The sequence below is a fragment of the Heloderma suspectum genome, chromosome 4 (genome assembly GCF_057233095.1).
Source record: "Heloderma suspectum isolate Gila_16-S chromosome 4, 16-S_ref, whole genome shotgun sequence".
Taxonomy (NCBI): domain Eukaryota; kingdom Metazoa; phylum Chordata; class Lepidosauria; order Squamata; family Helodermatidae; genus Heloderma; species Heloderma suspectum.
In genome coordinates, this window is record NC_139461.1 from 251,961,933 (window position 1) to 251,981,290 (window position 19,358).

Here is a 19,358-nt window from a genome sequence, read left to right on the forward strand (position 1 = left end):
TTTTTTCCAGGCCTCTCAGCTTTACTCAATAAATGATTTCTGCCAACATCATTGGCCATTTTCTTTTTGCCCTTCTATTGGTTGTTGTTTTATATCTCCCTAAATTCAAACAAGTTTTCAGTTAGCCCTTTGAACCCCTTTCTGTGAGCCTCATCCACTAATTGTCTTGGTAATTGCAATGATCTGGAGTTCCTGAAATGATCTTTGCTTTTGTGACCATGATGTCTCCTGCCTGAGTTTCCGCTCTGCTTATTCTAATTTCACCTTAGCATAGTCTGTCATTTTGCCTGACTTCCTTTTTTGCTTGTCCTTCCTCTTCACCCTGCACTTTCAGCCCAGAAGTGTGATGACTTTCCACAGTTCCTTAAACATTTGCTGTCTCAGTACTTTTGCATGACATACAAACAGTTCTCTGCAAGAAACAAATGGTATGGAACCAACCACATTCTGAAAAGCCAGTAGATGACAACTTGGCCAAGAATTACAACAGTGAAAATTTTGGTCAGAAAAGTTGAGGCCTTGGGGAACCTTGAGTGCCATTTGTTTAATCCCTATTAGGAAGAGGACTGTTATAAACTCCTTGATGATTTTCACAATTCAGACAGTGAACAAATACCTCCAGCTTTCTTAAGTTTTTTGTGCTGAAAGATAATTGGAGAATATTGCTGCAAAATCCCTGTTACTGGGAGACTGTTGGTTCTTTTTTTTAAAAAAAAACAACAACCACCTAGCAGTCATAAAAGCTTTTCTTTGTCAGGCTTCCAGCCTCGATTTATTTACTTAGCAATGCATCTGGCCACCCAAGGATGTTGGTGTGGGAGTTGAGGGCATGTGTTGAACTACAGCTTGAAAATTCTAACCATTTGAACATTCTGACATGGTTGCTTACTTTTATGTTTTATTTTCTGAAGAATAGTTTTGGGGGTCACCAGTGAATAATTTCAGCTATTTAATAAACCTGTAAGATCATATGAAGACACAGAAAAGGACCCATGTTAAATTAAGTATGCTTTTTAAAAGGTTGCACATGTCAAACTGAAGACATAGAACAACATAATAATTAATAGGCTTATTCAGTGAGGCAAATATGATGTAGTGAATGTCCATCTTCTGTTTCCAATATTCATTTCTCTCCAGGGTATTTATTCTTTGTTCATTTACTAAGAAATAGCCAAGTGTCCAAGTGCTTGTGTTAATTATTAGTCTATATTGTCTAGTTGATAAAAGAACTTTACACAGGATGGGTGCTTCATCCATCCAGTATGAAAGCAAAATAATAATGACAATAATAATAGTAGTAGTATTCCATATATGGAAGTTAAAGAACTGACCACTGATAAATTTCTTGTTCCTTTGTCTAACAAGTACTGGCTTAATGCAGATTAATGAACAGTATGGATTACTACTTTCATCTGTTGTGGGAATTCTTCTGAAACAAAGAATATAGCTAATTTCAAAGACTTTTTCTCCTGCCTGTACTGCAGAGAGGTGATCAATCAGAAAAGCATTTACAATTAGATTGTGTTTTGTTCCCCCGCTGTTCCTTGTTAATGTTTTTGTCTTTTGTAATCTGAGCTAAATTGTGTTCTTAGGAAATCCTGAGCCAACTGCCTGTGTTTTTTCATAATTGGGATGCTTTGATTCCAGAGCAAGGGGTTGGATCATGTAAGCCTGTTCAATGACTTGATGCAGATGTAATGCTGTCTGATCTCCAAACCATGGTTAGCAATCAGGGAAAGCCTTGTGGGCTCTCCTCCTCCCTCTTCTTATATGGGCATTCCATTCTTCCTTTCAATTTTGGAACTAACCATGATTAACATTATGTCTGCACTGTTAATTTTTCCATCGGGTTAATGCCAAATCTCAGTGTGCAAGCATAGTGGCACCATATAGGGCAGAGATAGGCAACCTGGTGCCCTCCAGATGTTTTGGACAACAGCTCCAATAAGCCCCAGCCAGCATTGCCAATTAGAGATTATAGGAGCTGTAGTTCAAAACATCTGAAGGGCACCAAATCACTTTTCCACTGATACAGGAGCTCTGCAAGGGGACTTCAGACATTTAGGATGCAGCAAGGAAGGAAGGATTAAACTGTTTAAGGGAGTAGGAAAGTTGCAAGCATTTGTGGGAGGTAGAGTTGGAGCAGTGATGGTACAGGACTATATAAGGGCAGGGAGGACAAAGCAATGGTTTGCTTTAAGAGGTAGGTGAAGTCAGAACAGGGATTTGAGTGGGGTGTCACATGGTCAGAATTATGAGAAGTGAATGATTTGAGCAGCAGGGTTCTGAGTCTAGGTGTTCTCCAGCACCAGAATTGGCATGGAACATCCATCCTCAGAAGTTTTACAGTCAAATAGCTACAATACTTAAAAGGCCAGTTAAACTTTGCCATAGCACCAGAGGCATAATTCTGAAATTTCTGAATTGTATAAGAATTAATTCCAAGTTTTCAGAATGGTTTGGCAATCGCTATGGTTCACTGAGAAGCTAAAATTAGCAGATGGTTATAGTGTCTGGGATCAAAAGATCTGCACAGTTGATTCATCATACCCAAAAGGGCTTTGGGCTTGTTTTTCTCAAATAGCAGTTTCCCATGCCACACTTCTGAAACTGAGGAGACTTTTAAAGGTTGTTTTTGATATGGCACAGGGGTCTGCTGTCCAAGGAAGAATAGTAAAAAATCCCTCCAGATATGCCCCCAGCCTTTGAGTGACCCTGAAACGCCTCATTGGATTCCAGCCAGTATATATACAGATTCAGATATCCTTCTTCACTTCTGTTTGCACTGTTTGCATTTTGATAAGCAGGAATGGTGAACTTGTAAGCCACACTAGGAATGTGTTATAGGCCAGAGGGCCATAGATAGGTTGTGCTTATTGTTTTGTAAATAATTGGTGTAGTTTCATTTATTATGAAATGAAATAATTCAAATATAATTTGAATGAGATTGTTGGGTAGATGACTATAGTTGTAAATATATTGCAGAAATTCTGTACTACTGTAATGCAGTTTCTAGTGTGTGTTAGCTAAACCTGATGTTCCAGGACATTTTGTAATTTGTTATTTATTAAGAACTCAACTCAACATGTACTTAAGTATTAGAAAATGTATGTTTCAAGGAACTATTTCCAGTAAGCAGGACTAGCCTTCTTGTGAGCCATGCTGAGCCACATGGCTCAGACAGTGGTTTGGGAGGGGCACCAGATTGTGTCCACCACCACCACTGCAACAGTGTTTCCTCAGCTACCTGCCCGCCCACTTCAGAGCACCACTGCAGCAGGAAAGCGGTCAACAGGGCTCTCTGGAGTGCCCGCCCCAGGCTCATTCTGAGGTGTCTTTTCTCAGAGCGTGCATTGTGGGCAAGGTGGCCCAAAGACCCTCTGTGCCACTGCCCACTGTCACTTTGCCACAACAGCAGCAAATGCTATTTAAAGTAACTTTGCCATGTGGCAGCCACACAGGTGGTCTTCATGTCTCTGAGGAAGGACCCCCTCAGTGTGAGGTATGGGGCAGGTGTGATCACCAATGTTGCTGCTGCTGCAAATGCAGCAGCAAAAAAAGAAAACACTGAGGGGATGGAGGAGGAGGAAGTGACAGGAAATCTTCCCTCTCTGAGCAGTGCAATGTCTTGCCCCGGCCCTGCCTTTAAGTTGCAGGAAGTGTGACACCCATTAATTATAATTCCTGAAAGCATAATAAATATCTTTCTCCGTATTGTGTTTCTACTTAAAGAAGAAGCACAAGCCCAATGCCCCTATAGCTTTCTCTCTATTGTGTTTCTACTTAAAGAAGAAGCACAAGCCCAATGCCCATATAGCAAATGTTTATACTATCATTTTTTACACGTGTCTGTCAGTGTCACTGTATGACTTATAAAGCAGTGCTATGCACAGAGCAGTAATCCTACTGTATTTCGCAGATGCAGATGATGTGCCTTCTCAAGAAATAGGTTGCAGTCAAACTCTGACCTGTTTGTCATTAAACTGTTATCTATGGGTTAAACAGCCCATAGTTAGCCATGGCGATGCTGGAACAAGTGAGTGCACTGCCTCCTAGCTGCTCTCCACTTCTGCTTTCTTTCCAGGGGTTATTGTTGGATTAAATCTCTGGATTGTTTCTCCCTCAACAGTCGAGAATGCTGGGTTTGCACATCACAACAATAATCCAGGAACGGGGTGTTTCTGAGTTGGTTTGCAATCCGGAAAGAAAGCAGAAGTGGCGAGTGGGTGGGAGGCAGCGTGCTTGTATGTTGCTGGTTGTTTAACCCATAGTTGGTCATTACATGCAAACCAGGTTGTATCAAATAGCACATTACAGCAGGCTTGGTGAACTTGCCAATCACAGTCCAGTTATGTGCAGTCCTCCGTTAGGAGTCAGCATAAATGACTTGAATGTAGACCAGATTTGGTTTTTTGTTGCCATTTCTGCTTTGTTTCTCATACTCTCTGTATAACGGTCATATAAAGTAGATGAATCATACTGTTGAAGCGATTCAGATTTATGTACCTTGATGGTGGACAGACCAACCAGCCTTGTTTCAGTGGAGGAAAAGCAAAAAAGGACCATGGTTAAAGCTATTTCTGCACTTTCACAAAGCTGTTTGTTGTATGCCCACCTCCATTGATTGATTTGATTTGTATCCCACCTTTCTTCCAAAAAATGGCACTCAAGGCGGCTTACAGGCATAACTGCAGCAAATAAATAAATAAATAAATAAAAATACAATAAAAATATAACAATTACAGAATAAAAAGTAAAAACACCCAACCCAACAGACACAATTACAGGCCAAAGGCTTTCTTGAATAAAGCAATCTGCCTCCTGGAGGAAGGACAGCAGAGAGGGAGCGAACCCAGCCTCCATTGGATCCATAATCAATGCAGCATTAATGACAATTAAAGTAGATGGTATCCTCTGCCATGCACGTATCTCAGTACTTCTTCCCACTTCCAGTGACATCCATCTGGATTTTGCAGGTACAGTGGACCTCAAGTTCCAACATGGCCTACATTGCTAATTCCCATCTTTATACATGGAAATATACACCTGTGTGTTTCTCCCCATCAGTTTATAAGTGCAGTTTTATTTTTCCAGTCCTCTTCATCTTTGTTGAAAGATGCATCAGAAGCATCTTTGAAAATGAGCAATCAGCTGACAAACCTACTGCCATGAGTCTCTGTTGGCTGCCGTAACTGCCTGCTTTTAGAAGGCTGCAAAACCGATATGTGGCTTTCATTCTGGCCATAAGTTGTTTCTTTATGTTGGATTCTGGAAACTTTCTATTGTAGATAAATGGGAGCTAAAACAAAATGTTGCAGTGTATCCCCAGGATATTTAAGATAGGCTGTGAGAGGCATGACTAGATCAATGCCTCCTCTTCCCCTGTCCTCCATCCCCTCCCCTTTTCTACCAACTAATCTCAACCATAGACTTATTTTATAGACTTGCACAATGTTCCCAACTTCTGCTTCCTTTAGATCCCCCCTCTCCCATTCTGTTTCCTCCCTTGAGGAAGAAGTGAGCGGTGCCCATAGAAAACAATGGAAAACTCCATTCCCATTATTAAAATGAATTTAATATATAAACTGGCTAAAATCCCCTTGCTTGTAAAAAAATTTTTTTTACTTAATTTTTATTCTACTTTTTATCTTTATAAATAAAGAATACCAACATCCCTTGTTTGTAAATTGATTCATAGTTACTAATTTAAAAAGTTAAGTGTGTGTGCGTGCATGTATGCATGTGTATATATACTTCGGGAGGTTAACTGCTCCCAACTCCTGTTTTATATTCCTAACTATTTGTTTAATCTTAACTTTTATACCCATAATAGTAGCATGTTTCAGTTTGGCTTTGCTCTTGTATTTGCATCTGAGTAAACTCAGCTATAAAACTACAGCTGGAGGAATTAAAATGTTAAGTGACTCAAGTGGTAAAGCTGCATATTTGAGAGGTTGTCTACTGGGTAATATTTTATTGGTATCGTTTGGCATGGTGTGCGTGTATAGATATAATTAGGCAATCAGTGCTGTTCAGGATGGACTGTCTCTAGGCCGATCTAAATTTGGAATTTCCAGTTAAAATGGTCATGAAAATGTTAATTCTAATCGGCGGAAATATTTTGGTTCAAAGTTTGCGGTGGACTTAAGGGAAGTTAGCTTTGCAAGAAACTAACTCTTAAACTCCGCACTGTCCAGGAGAGAGCGGAGGACAGGAAGGCCTGGCGTGCTATGGTCCATGGGGTCACGAAGAGTCGGACACGACTTAACGACTGAACAACAACAACTCTTAGACATAAATATATATAGTATGAGAGGGATTCTTTTATTGCTAGAAGATTTTGTTCAGTGTAATGAAATGCTTGGTGTAATGATAGATCAGCATTCTGTTGCAAAAAGTGTGTGTGCTCATGTGTGCACACCTTGATGTATATTACTATAAATATGTATATTTTGCCATTCCACAAATCATGCCCAACACACCAACGACAGTAAATCAATAACATTAACAACTAAGGGTGCATTCCTATGCATGTTTAGACAGAAATAAGTCCTAGAACTCCCACCATCCCCCAGCCAGCATAGCTTGTAGGACTTATTTCTGTCTAAACATGCATAGAATTGTGCCCTAAAGGTAGTATCCAATCTTAGTCCCTGGTAGAGTAGACCCAATAAAATGAATGGAACTTAAGTCTTAAATCTTAACTAACCCAAGTCTCATTCATTTCAATGGGTCTACTCCAAGTAGGACTAACATTGGATACTACCTTAAGACAAAAACCAATGCTCAAGCAAGGTTAAAATTTTGTACTCTTCTCCTCGGTGTATTCCTGTTTAACAAGGGTCATGGACACTAAGCTCTGATTCTACCTCTTCTAGGCTGAAAAAGACAAGGGGGGTGTGCCCGTGCGCGCAAAATCTTTGCTCATAGCAATACATTTCCCACCCAGAAAACTATGGAGAGTCTTCAGTCAGACTAAAGGTTCATCTGGGTCCGGTATCCTGTTGTTCACACTGGCCAACCAAATGCCTGTGGGACGCCCACAATCAGGGCACGGAGGCAATAGCCCTCCGACACTGTTGCCTCTCAGCATTTATTGACTTTGAATACAAAGCTTCCATGTAGCCATCATGGCTGTTGATAGACCTGTATCAATTTGTCTAATCCCCCCCTTTTAAAGGGGGGGGGATTCTAAGCCAGTGACTATCAGTACATCTTATGACAGTGAATTCCATAAATCAACTGCATTGTGTGAAGAAGTAATTTATTTTGTCTGTCCTGAATCTGTTTCCAATTTCATTAGATGAGCTTGAGAATTAGGAGATCAGGAGAAATCTCTCTCTCACACTCTCTCTGTCTTTGTACCGTGCATAATTTTACATATTTTAGAAACCTCTATCATTTCCCTCTCCCCCTAATTTTTTTTTGTTCTAAACAAAGAAGTCCCAAATGCTTTAACCTTTCCTTATAGTGAAGGTGCTCCAGCCCCTTGATCATGATGGTTGTTCATTTCTGCACCTTTTCCAGCTATATTATATCCTACTTGAGTTGGGACCTCTCTGCAGTATTCCAAATGTGGCTGCACCATAGATTTATATGAAGTAATTATACTATGTTTTAGTCTCTTTTTCTAATAATCCCTTTCATCGAATTTGCCTTTTAGCAGCCACCGTACACTGAGTTGACATTTTCATTGAGCTACCCACCACAGATCCAAGATCTCTTTTTTGGTTAATCAGTGTAGTGGTGAGAGTGACGGACTGGGAGCTGGGAGATCCGGGTTCTAGTCCCCACTTGGCCATGGAAGCTCACTGGGTGACTTTGGGCCAGTCACAGACTCTCAGCCCAACCTACCTCACAGGGTTGTTGTTGTGAGGATACAACGGTGAGGAGGAGGATAATGTAAGCCGCCTTGAGTTCCTTGCGAGAGGGAGAAAGGCGGGGTATAAATGCAATTAATTAATTAATTAATTAATTAATCAGCTTCCTAGTAAGTTGTTGTGTAAAGCATAGAAACGCACTGTGTTTGCATATAGTGTTCTTGCATAGAGTGCTCCTCTTGCCTCCCCTTGCCCCAAATTTCTTTTCCATTACGGTATTGTAGGGAAGAGTCAGCTTCTGTTTGGGGGAGGGAAAAGAGGGGTGAGAGTCCTACCAGGTTTCATATGGTAAATAATTGTCCCTTTGTCCTCGTAGTCAGGTTTTCAGTCAGGGAATTTCTCCCTGACATGCCCAGTTTCCTTCTCTGTCATGCTTTAAGGCAGCTAATTACATTTTTTAAAGGGTGTAATGTAGGGCACTCGGTAGATCAGAGAGCCACTGTTCCAGCTCCTTTTACATAGCATAGTAATCTTGGATGACTATTACAAGACTATGATTGTTAACTGTGCCTCTGTGTCAGAAATGCTTTAGATTTCCAAAGGCCCCTTTCATTTTAAATAGCGTAGCGTTTCACATTGCTTATAAAGCACAATACAGTCTCCGTAGGGAGCCAGGGCTAAAGCAGTAAGTCACAATCCTTTCAGCAGCCTGTTCAAATAAACAGCGATACTGTTTGATACATCCCTTCTCAGAACTGTTGTTGGGGAAGAAAGGAAACATCTGCCTGAGTTTAATTGTCGTTTTATTGGTTGCATTGTCTTCACAGTATCATGCTTTAGGCCACGCGATTGCATAAGTGTGCAAGTATTACATGCTGTTGGGCAATGAACGTAAAGAGTTTTCTCTTGGCTCCTGACACCACTAGTATTTTTGTTAGAAAGTGAAAATGCTATTTCAGAAGGATAAACAACTGTGCAAGAAAAAGGAAAGAAAAGGACAATACGTTGTCCAGCAGTAGAAGTACTGAGCAAAGTGTGTGTGTGTGTGTGTGTGTGTGCTTTATGTGTATATATATATATACACACACACACCACTGCAACAGAAGGTGAACAAATTGATCCCAGTCATTTTCAGGTTGCCAAGGCTTCTAATGATAGACAGCAGAGCACACACCAAGGGATAAAGTGAATATGCTACACACCTAAGCTTTATTCAGAAACTATCCTCCCTTGTAGGGCTTAACATGTGGAGGAGGAATGAGACTACACTTCCTGGCCCCAGCCCCAGCTTGCATGCACAGACATTTCTAAAGAAGCACCTACTCATTTTCAGCTGAATGCACGTAGGCGCACTCCATACAGTCAAGATCCCTGGTCACACAGAAGTCCCGTATCTAAACATATTCAGCTGAATGTGAATAGATGCCCCTTTGTAGACATCTGTGCTTAACTTGTGGAAGGGGGTGCAGCCCCCTTCCCTCTCCAGATGTTTAGCCCTTCCCAAATAGGATTTTAGTGGGCTTTATTGCTGAAATAATACAATATTAAGTGGCTAGAGAAATTGATTTTATGAGGCATTTAATAAATTATATAAATAAATCACCAAAAAGCAAAGGGGTATGTATTCTGTTCCAAAGACATTTATTGTCCCTACAAGTTTTGGACCTCCTGTAAGTCCTTCTTCAAGGAAATCAACAGAACAATATAAATATAATTTGTTTTAGGATTTAAACATGCTCAAGTGTGCTTAAAATATATGTATCCAACATGCCTAAAACAGTACAATTGTAGATACCTACCCTAATGAGACTGCAGATGGGCCCCCAAGAGTGAAAAGATGGAGGAAGGGAACTGACACAGAATTTGGACAACATAATTTGCTATCTTTGTACTAACTCAGGAGTGAAAAACAGATTTCAGTTCTGTGTTGGGTAGGTTGTGGATAGTGAACACAGAGGATATACAGCTAAGAGGCATTAGTACTGTCCATGAAAGCTCTTTTGCTTAGCTATTATAACCCATTTGACAAGGTGGCACATCTTTTTAAATGTTGGTACCTTACCACTTAAGACCAAAAATAGCATTTAGTTGCCATGTGCTAGATTAAGGGTGCAATCCTATGCATCTTTAGACTGAAACTTGCTGGCTGGGGAATGCTGGGGGATGTAGGACTTTTTCCTGTCTAAACATACATAGGAGTGCGTCCTGAGATAAGTAAAAAAAAATAGACACTTTAAAATACATAGCAGGCAGATCCAGCTTCAGCCCAGTTTGACAGCTCATTACATTTGTGTGTAACTTTTCTTTCTTTGTTTATTTATTTATTGCTTATCATTCTACTGAAGCGAGCAAATTCATGAGCTACATTGCATTGGATTTAACTGGGCAGCTCAGTTATCCAAGTGTCCCTTGCTCTGGAGTGCTGTGTGTCATTACAGGCATAACTGTATTGTGGTTCTTTGCTGTTAAAAATAGAATTCAGTATTGTCAACTGCGGACAGTCTCACATCTGGGTCCTGGGAGGCATGCTGAGACTTGACTGTATGAATATGAAGTACAATGGGTGGGGTTTCTTTTGTGTTTTGTCTTGGCGCCGAAGTTAGATTCTAAAATAAGAGTATGCAGCTCTGTAAAAATTGTGAGAGAACAAACTTATTTTATTGGATATGGTGGCCATATTCAATGAAACATATAACTAAGCACATATTCATGGGTATGTGGTGGTCTATAGAAAAACAATAATGTACCACTAGGTGGATTGTTGATTTTTCGGATGACAATAATTGATTTACATAAAAACAAGGAAAACATTTTCTTATCTCCCGCCCCCCCAATACATACATGTAATGAAATTCTCTTCTCTTCCTTCCAGTCCCCATAGTAATAAGTAGAACCATGCAGACCAGGGGTGGAGAACCTGCAGCCCAAGGGCCACGTGCAGACCTCAACCTAGTTTCATGCAGACCTCCCCCACTTTGCAAATTCTGCTCACTTTTGGTTCCATCCCCACCCACTGCTGGAATGTGGAGCCTGACAATGGTTCAACCAAGGTAATGAGGGCCTCAACAGAAAAAAAAATGCACTCCACTCTTGTACTGTTCACCCTAAAGTAAATTGTTCATAGGTACATACACACAACTTGTTTGGTGGACACAAGATGACTGGTAGCTGGGTGTGTGACCTGACAGTATTGCAAAGTATTCCTTTTGAAGTTGTGTGAAGGGATATGAAAGTTCTAACTTTGGTGTTATGTTATGGATTACTCATGCATGTAGTTATCACTCGGTGCTTCAGTTCTGCAGTGATAAATATGTTAGTGATGAGAGGATTTAAAGTGTGAAAGGAGGAGGTATGTAGACTCCTCTCTTAACTGTTTGCTCACTTGAATATGAACGTGAGCAGTGCGCAGGAGGATATCTTTATGTGACCAGTTCTGTGTTCTCCCATTCAGTTGTCTGTGTGGCTGAGCAAAACCAGCACCAGACCAGCATGAGCTGACTCGTTTCTTGTGCTCCCAGTAGTGCACTGCAGCACTCAGCTAGGAGCACGTGAGGCTGCCATTTGCTGAAATGTTGCCTTTGCATTACAGCAACACGAGTGATACTTTTGGAGTACTTGAGACTTGAGATTATTTGAGTTGAGGTCTGAAGTTTGTTGATTGCAAAGGTTCCCACATTTTCTGGTTGAATTGTTCCCATCATTCCTTTCTTTCATTTTTTTTTAATGTTCACTTAACTTTGACTCAGCATTCAGAAACAGCTGTGGAAGCTAGTATAGCCATGAACTGCTTCTGACAGGGATGAGAGTTTTTTCTCCAGAGATGAGTGCTTACTTTGACCAGACACTACAAGCATTTGGCTGGCTACTTGCACAGCCCATTTCATTTTACTAAAACTGTTTGTTTAATTTGAATGTGATTGGGGTAAGCTGACTGTTGATTGGATTTGCCAGTTTGAATAATAGCCAATTGTGTCTAAATATTTGTGAGCCTTGCAGCATGCCTACATCAAACACCCCCCCCTTCTCCCTTTTCTTCCAGTTAACCTTTTTGTTTGTTCATTTCTTTTGTATTGCAGAGCAAAGAGGTTGGGCAACAGCTCCAGGAAGACTTGATGAAGGTTCTGAATGAGCTCTACACGGTAAATTAAGTCGCCTTCTTGGCTCTTTTTCAGAAAGGAGGAAAGAAATGTTTGACTTTCCCCTGACTGCTACAGCAGCAGCAATCAAGCTTTGGAAATGAAGAATGGCGACAGTCTGTATTGAAGCAGTATGTAGTTGCTAGTCTGTTATATACTGTAAATTTCATTTTTCCTCCATTTTAATTCTCCAGTTGCATCTTTCCTCCTGTCATCAGATTACCTTCCACATTAGCTCTGGATAGTCTTGGGGTGCATCATTGGGACTGCACTGTGCAATAACAGCAACTCTGAGATCAACTTTGGTTGCAGGCAGACTATACATGATTGGTCCCATTCATTCCACGTGTAAAGAATGCACTCTGCACAAACTTTATGATGCAATAAATTTCCTCTAAATTATGATTTAGAGTAGGTGCTTGTATATCACTTATTTTTTAGATTTGACTTTTTAGAAAGCTGGGTGGCAGCAGGTTGAGATGTCTAATTATATCACAGTATTACTACTGTTTGTAACATCCTAACATGCTGCATCAGTTACAAATCTGTACCTGGCCTCCAGGGTGGAAAATTAGAGAGTCTGCTGAGATGCAGTCTGCTATCAGTTTAATGCGAACACTGTGTGCGTGTATATACACACACACACACACACACACACGTGCTAGTACATACCTCATAGAACATATTGCCACTATATGAAATGTGTTATTCTGTACCGTAGTGTGTGCTATAGTTTGCAGAGCTCTTTTTTTTTTTTGGTATTAGTTTGTTTCCTAAAGCAGCTTCTTGCTTGTGGGTTCACCTGTTTTGATCTTTATTTATTTTGGACATGTACTTTGTAAGCTTTTATTTATATAATTTCTTGGAAATATTGAACCATTTTTTACCTAGAGCTGTCTCCACAGATTCATAGTTCAAAAAAGTTCTCCCCTTCTCCATCATAATAGTGAGACTTTCATATGAAGAGAATTTGTCTGATACCATAAGTATGTTTCCCAGCTTGGGTGTACTCTGTGCATTCTGTCACTGATTCTTCCCCTCCATCTTTCTACTTTGGCTAAATGGATGTTTACAAAGATAGAGCATCTTTCAGTTCTGTTTTCAAAGTTATCAGAATTGAGCTTTGGAGGCCAAACCATAGCTCAAGAGGGAAGATACTAAGAGACGGTGTCTGAAAGGCTTGACGGTGTCTCCCCACACCTGCCCAATATATACAAGGATGTGTTTGTGTGTCTACACTGCAACATAGGATCTTATTTTCTAGAGAAAGGCTGGGCCGCTCAATTCTGCTTTGACAGGGTTTTTTTTTTCTGGCAGAGTCAGATTTTCTATCCAGACATGTGCTAAGGTACTTTCAAGATGGTCTCAGTTTTGATGGCAAGTCTAATTAAAATTTGGCAGGTTCTGGTGGCTTCTGCGGCTTTCCCAATGCAGTTGTCTGTTTCACATATGCAGGGACACCTTGTTCTTGCTCACAGACAGAGCCTTAACTTGAAACCACTGCTCATCAGCAGCTGCAGATTTGCTAGCAGAGAGGCACATCAAGGAATGGAAGCCTGCAGCAAACATCAGTGCTTGCTCTGTCTCTTCATTTACTCTGCAACATGGTTACTAGGTCAAATAACATCAGCCATATTATCAACGTTTCATTCATCTGCACATCAATCAGTGTAACTCACGCTGTCATCTTTCAGCAACTTCTGTTGGTTACTTAGGCAACCCTCCTCTCTCTCAGGTGGTTTAAGTGAGCTTATGGCTAAAATGAGATTGGAGCCAGGGTTTTCTGGCTCACAGTTCATACTCTTAGTCGTTATGCTACCAGCTTTCAGTTCTTACATTATGTCTTCTTTCTCAGCAATTTAGCTAGCATGAGCACCAAGGAAGACAACATGTGTTCAGAAAAGTTCTCATGGAGCTCTGGGACACTTATCTTTGCACACCTGAATGGGCTGTGTTTGGGGTTGATTAAATCTGCCTGCTCAGAGGCTCTGACCAAATTGCTTCTATTTTAGAAATGGAGCCCTGCAAATGTTTTCTTTGGGGGCTACAGCTCAAAATGCCAGGCTGCTCTTGGATTTTGCCTGGTCATCAAGGGCTGTTGCACTGTCTGAGGCTTTTCTCTACATCCCCTGTGAAAAGATGCTTCAAGAATGCTCTTGGGACCAAAGTATATTGACCCTGGCATGGAGTGGAGGTTATTAATCACTGCCGTCTAGGTACAAAGTGATTTTGCTGAACAGATATGAATCAGCAAGTTGTACAGGGATAGAGGTTATGTCTTATTATAGCCAAATGTTTGGAACTGGCTTTTAAAATGGCAGCATCTTGTAGAGTCTTTACTGCTTGGTGTGGTGCAGTGGAATTTTTAGTACTTAACTAAATTCCAGCTGCAGATGTTTAGCATTTTAAACACCAGGCTGGTGTGGCAACATAGCAGCAGTGCTCTGCAGGAGACTGGAGGGCGCGTCCCGCTTGTGGTTTTTATCTTGCTTCCTGGAAAAAGGGAATATTTAGCCTTACTAAATCCACAAGCATGTTCCTGTAGGAAAGAGAGCTTACACTGGTTTTTAGCAAAGCCATTGGGTCATTTTAATACCAAGCAGCCGTGGGGTGATTGTGAGGAGTTTAGGAGAACTGATTGTTTTCAAATGTGGGTAGTGGCTGCTGAGTATCTCAAGTATCTGCTAAATATAATATTTTGCATTATTTTGAGTATGAATGACTGGGAATTATGAACTTCCTAGATAGAGCTACATTGACAATTGAAAATAGCCTGAAATTGGGTTGTATCACCTGACCTTAGGTCTCTTGCAGGAATGCCTCCTGGCTGCATCCTTTTATTCTCCCTCCTCATTAATGTGGGTGAAGGCATCCATCGCAGTGAAATAGTGGCTGTCCTTTCAGTCACGTTGAAACCTGCTGAATTGCATTTTATCTCTATTGAGTACTAATAAAATATCTTAATTTAGATAAGGTAATATTTTGGGGATTTTACTTACCAGAAAATGTACATAGGGTCCTCTTAAAACAGGGGTGAGCAACTGCTGTGGGTGGGTGGGGGCATTGTCTTCCTGCTGACAGAATTGACAATGCTGCATTTGCTGTAGCAACATTTGGTGCGTGTTTTGTTTATAAGCAGCACATGGGAGCCACTTGGGAATGCATGCCTTGTTTACAAGCAGAATTGCGCTCCTGGGAAGCTTCTGGGAGCACGATCCTGCTTCCAGACAAAGCACGTGCTCCTCACACACCTTGTTTTCTTCCAAGATCACGGTGTGCATTTTTTGCTGCGGCCACCATCACAGAAAATTCAGGGGCAGGGGGCACAAAAATGACCACAGGGGCCCATGTATTCCACAGGCCTTGTGTTTCCCACTCCTGCCTTAAAAGAATACCGTATGCCATTACCCGAAGAGGCAATGATTTTTTACCTACAAGAATTATATACATATGGTCAGGATGTATTCTTTTCTGACACAGGAGTTTTCTGTACATAAGGGATGGGGAATGTGTGGTCCTCCAACTGTTGTTGTACTGTAGCTCCTCCCATCATCCTTTACTATTAACTGTGCTGGCTAGGGCTGATGGGAGTTGTAGTCCAACAACTAGTGTATAAAGCCCTAAACAACTTGGGACAAGGATACTTGACATAGCGCCTTCTCCCTTATTAACCTGCCCAGTCACTGAGGTTATTCGGTTGCATGCTCCTGATGATTCCACATGGACCTATGGCCTGATTGGAACCCACTTGGAGAAGAGCCTTCAGTGTGGTGGCCCCCTTTCTGTGGAACTCCCTGCCTCTGGAGGTCAGGCAGGCACCAAGACTGTGTTGTTTTCATCACCTCCTGAGAGAGAATAGCCCATTGTGCTTATGTTGTGTGTGCACTTCTCTTGCCCATGGCCAACATCTAAATACCAGGTTCTGACAAATGGTAGAAGAAAATATAATAAAACATTGTGCTATTTTGTGGGCGTGCTGATTTTATGCCTTTTACCTGCATTCTTTGCATCCTTTGCAGTGCCTTGCATCTTTTTCCGGGGTGAATCTTGTCTTAGTTGTAATTGCTCTGCAATCCTAGCCATATTAATATACATTAAAGATAATCAGTTTCACAAAAATTTAAAGTTGGGCAGCTTTTCTAGAATCTGAAAATCATGCCAACGGCAGCTTGTGTAAACTGGAATATCACATTGCAGCTGACTACATATGTCTTGTAACATGACTTTGTTCATCCAAGGTTGTTTTATTGTAACTGTTTTAAAACCATTGCATTTGTTCACAAACTGCTATTTCCATTGTTGAGCCTTCAGACATATTGCAAATAGGGTATGTATTCCGTAAAGTCAAGGCAGGGATTAAATAATTGTTGACCTTAATTCCATTCTTTAAAATCTATGACATAATCGCTTCATAGTTCAAGGGGATGAAAGAGGCTTTACTGCCTTTACCCTGTAAACATCTAACAGCAAAGGAATAGTACAGACCTGTCGCTAGTAGCAAAGTGATGAGATGTCAGTGTACCTTTTAGAAGTTAAGAAAAGGTTCTGTGACCTGGGCCTGGACCAGTCCAAAATAGGGATATTTTGTTGTTGCTAAGTCGTGTCTGACTCTTCGTGACCCCATGGACCGTAGCACGCCAGGCCTTCCTGTCCTCCGCTCTCTCCCAGAGTGTGCTGAAGTTCATCTTCATTGCATCGGTGATGCTATCTAGCCATCTCATCCTCTGCCGTCCCCTTCTCCTTTTGCCTTCAATCTTTCCCAGCATCAGGGTCTTTTCCAGGGAGTTTTCTCTTCGCATTAGGGGGCCAAAATATTTGAGCTTCAGCTTCAGTATCTGTCCTTCCAATGAGCAGTCAGGGTTGATTTCCTTTAGGATGGACTGATCTGACCTCCTTTCGGTCCAGGGCAGTAGTATACGATCTTTCCAAGCCAGATACTTAGCTTTAACCACAGCCTTCATCATGGGACCAGCTTACCTACCTACCTTCCTTCCTTCCCCACCCTCTCTCTCTCCCTCTCCCCCCCCCCACTTTGACTTTCTGCTGGTTCCCTCCTCATTCAGCACAGCCACATCACATCATGGAGTCCAGCTGTTTTTGCATCAGCTGTTGATGTATATACATGTGCTGAAGGGCAACCACTTCACGTTTCTAAACCCTCATGGTGCATGTCTTTCCCCTTTGCAATACAGCTTCTTCTGTGGTGATCAATAGCAAAGAAGAAGAAAATACTTAAGGGAACAGTGGGGGCACCTCTGTTGTACCTCATCGTAGCAGTTTGTGACCCACTTGTGGATCATGACCCAGCCATTTGAAGAGTGATGCCCCTTTATCTTGTGATTGTTCATTTTTTTAAGCACTTGCTGCTAGTCTTCCTCCCCCCGCCCCATGAAATTTTGAGCTTTTAACATTGTTACAGGAAATCTAAACATCTACCTATGAAAGAGCAATGTGCCCTGGCAATATGGAAAGGTTTAGTCAGCTGTTGCTGTTTTGGAAAAGAGATGATCTCAAAAGGAAGTGAATCAATTTGAGGAGGGGCATGGTTGTGGGGGAGCTTGGTTGGGAGGGAAGGAACACATTTCACACTTCCGTGGATAAAAGAATAGCTTTAACCCAATGGAAATTTGAATATAGATACTTGGCAGAGAGAGAGAATGAGAGAGGGGTGATTTGTATTTAAATTTAAACTCTCTGCTGAATGATCCTCTGTTACTGATAGGAAGAATGTATTTTTTTGCAGTCTGCTTCAGGACTGTTTTCTTTCGGGAATTCTTGTGTTAAATATTGTTTCAGTGATGGTATGCTAGAGCAGTCGACTTAATCCAGGGGTGCACAGCCTTTTTGGTACTGAGGGCCACATGTGATGCTACCCTGGGGATTGGGGCTGTACACACTAACGGATCTGCGAGTACATGCACAGATGTATGCACACACATGCACACTCTCTTACACACACACACACACACACACACACCCCAGAGACCCTGATACGTGCTGCTGTTTCATTGCTGCTAGCAGCAGCAGCAGGAAAAGAGCAATCTGCATGAGGATCTCTGCAGGAGGGAGCGTACAGGCAGGGGAGAAATTCAGCAGCGGGGGGGGGGATCCAGGGGGGGCACAGTTTGTGCACTCGTGACCTAACCCCTGATAGTTCACATCCTATGCAAGCCCCTTTGAAATGAGGTTCTACAATTACAGTAGTTCCTGGGTTGTATCTTAAAGTGCTTTATCATTTAACTATCCTTCTAAATTCAGAGTCCATCTAACAAAAGTTGGTTCTAGCCCGCAAAAGCTTCTATCACAGTCTTCCTTGTTAAGGTGCCCCAGGCATCCTTTGGAGGGGCAGGGGTTTTTCTCTGTTTATCTCATGCTTAGTGACACTTCCCTGTAAAGATGCAGCATAATCCCCAGATTCTGCAGTCAGGCTGTTGTCACCACCATCCATGTGCTCAAGGACCCATATACAAGCAGGGGTGCATCACCTACTCGATGGATTTAGGGGGCATTTCCAACAGAACACTACCTTTCTTCATTTAACTATAGTTTAGCAGCAAATAATTAAAAACAAACATACGGAGTTATCGGAAAGATGATGGTGCAGCAGCGTCTGCAGACTGAGAACTCGACAATTGCCAGTGTGAGAAAGTGGATCATGAGTCTAATCTGCCTGTGCTCGGTTTTACAACAATAAGGCACACTTCTTGGGGTGGAATTCAGTGGGGCGCTTATTCCCCCACCAATTGTCTTGCGCCCCACAGATTCTGTTGTGCAAGTGGTGGGTCCCACCAATTCCGTTGCACAGGTGGGACCCACCACTTGCCCAACAGAGATTTAGCGTTGCCCTGAAACAAGTGGAAACTCTCGCTTCTCAATTGGGACAGGTTTGGAGAGCTCCCTTATGCAAGTTCTACCAACCTGCCCTATTCCAGAAATGAGCACTTTCACTCATCTCCAGTTGTCCCAGAAGTGCTAAATCTTCATTCCACAAATGGTGGGCGCCGCTTACGGATGGGAATTAGCGGGATGTAAGAGAATCGGCAGAGGCATAAGCACCCCATTGGATTCTGCCCTTGGAGTCCTTCATCAGTTTCCACTGTCAAGGTGGTGTTCCTCTTGCTCCAGGTGGCATTGTGAGTGGAGAAGAAAATGTTGACATTAGCACACTCATCTGACAGGATCCATTTGTGGTGTTCATAGTATCCATGTTTCTCTTCCAGGTCCTCATGTGATTCAAACTATCCTTGACCACGATACCAAAACTGGCAGACAGTTAGGAATCACCTGTGGTACACCGTCCTCAACTGTCTAAAGCCATTTAAAACTAGGATCGTATCATTTTCCTTGTTTTGTGCCAGGTCTCCTTCCATCAAGAGGTGGGGGTTGAAGAAGAGAATACTCC

General features: G+C 41.8%; 1 protein-coding gene across 5 annotated transcripts in view; it reads left to right on the forward strand.

Moving 5' to 3' along the window:
• The window catches only part of SRGAP2 (SLIT-ROBO Rho GTPase activating protein 2), a 230,731-nt gene that overhangs the window by 120,683 nt on the left and 90,690 nt on the right, over positions 1–19,358 (forward strand). For all 5 annotated transcript variants that reach the window (XM_084853307.1, XM_084853309.1, XM_084853308.1 and 2 more), the window contains one exon: positions 11,897–11,959. In XM_084853307.1, the coding sequence (XP_084709433.1) occupies positions 11,897–11,959 (63 nt within the window). The remainder of the gene's footprint in view (positions 1–11,896; positions 11,960–19,358) is intronic.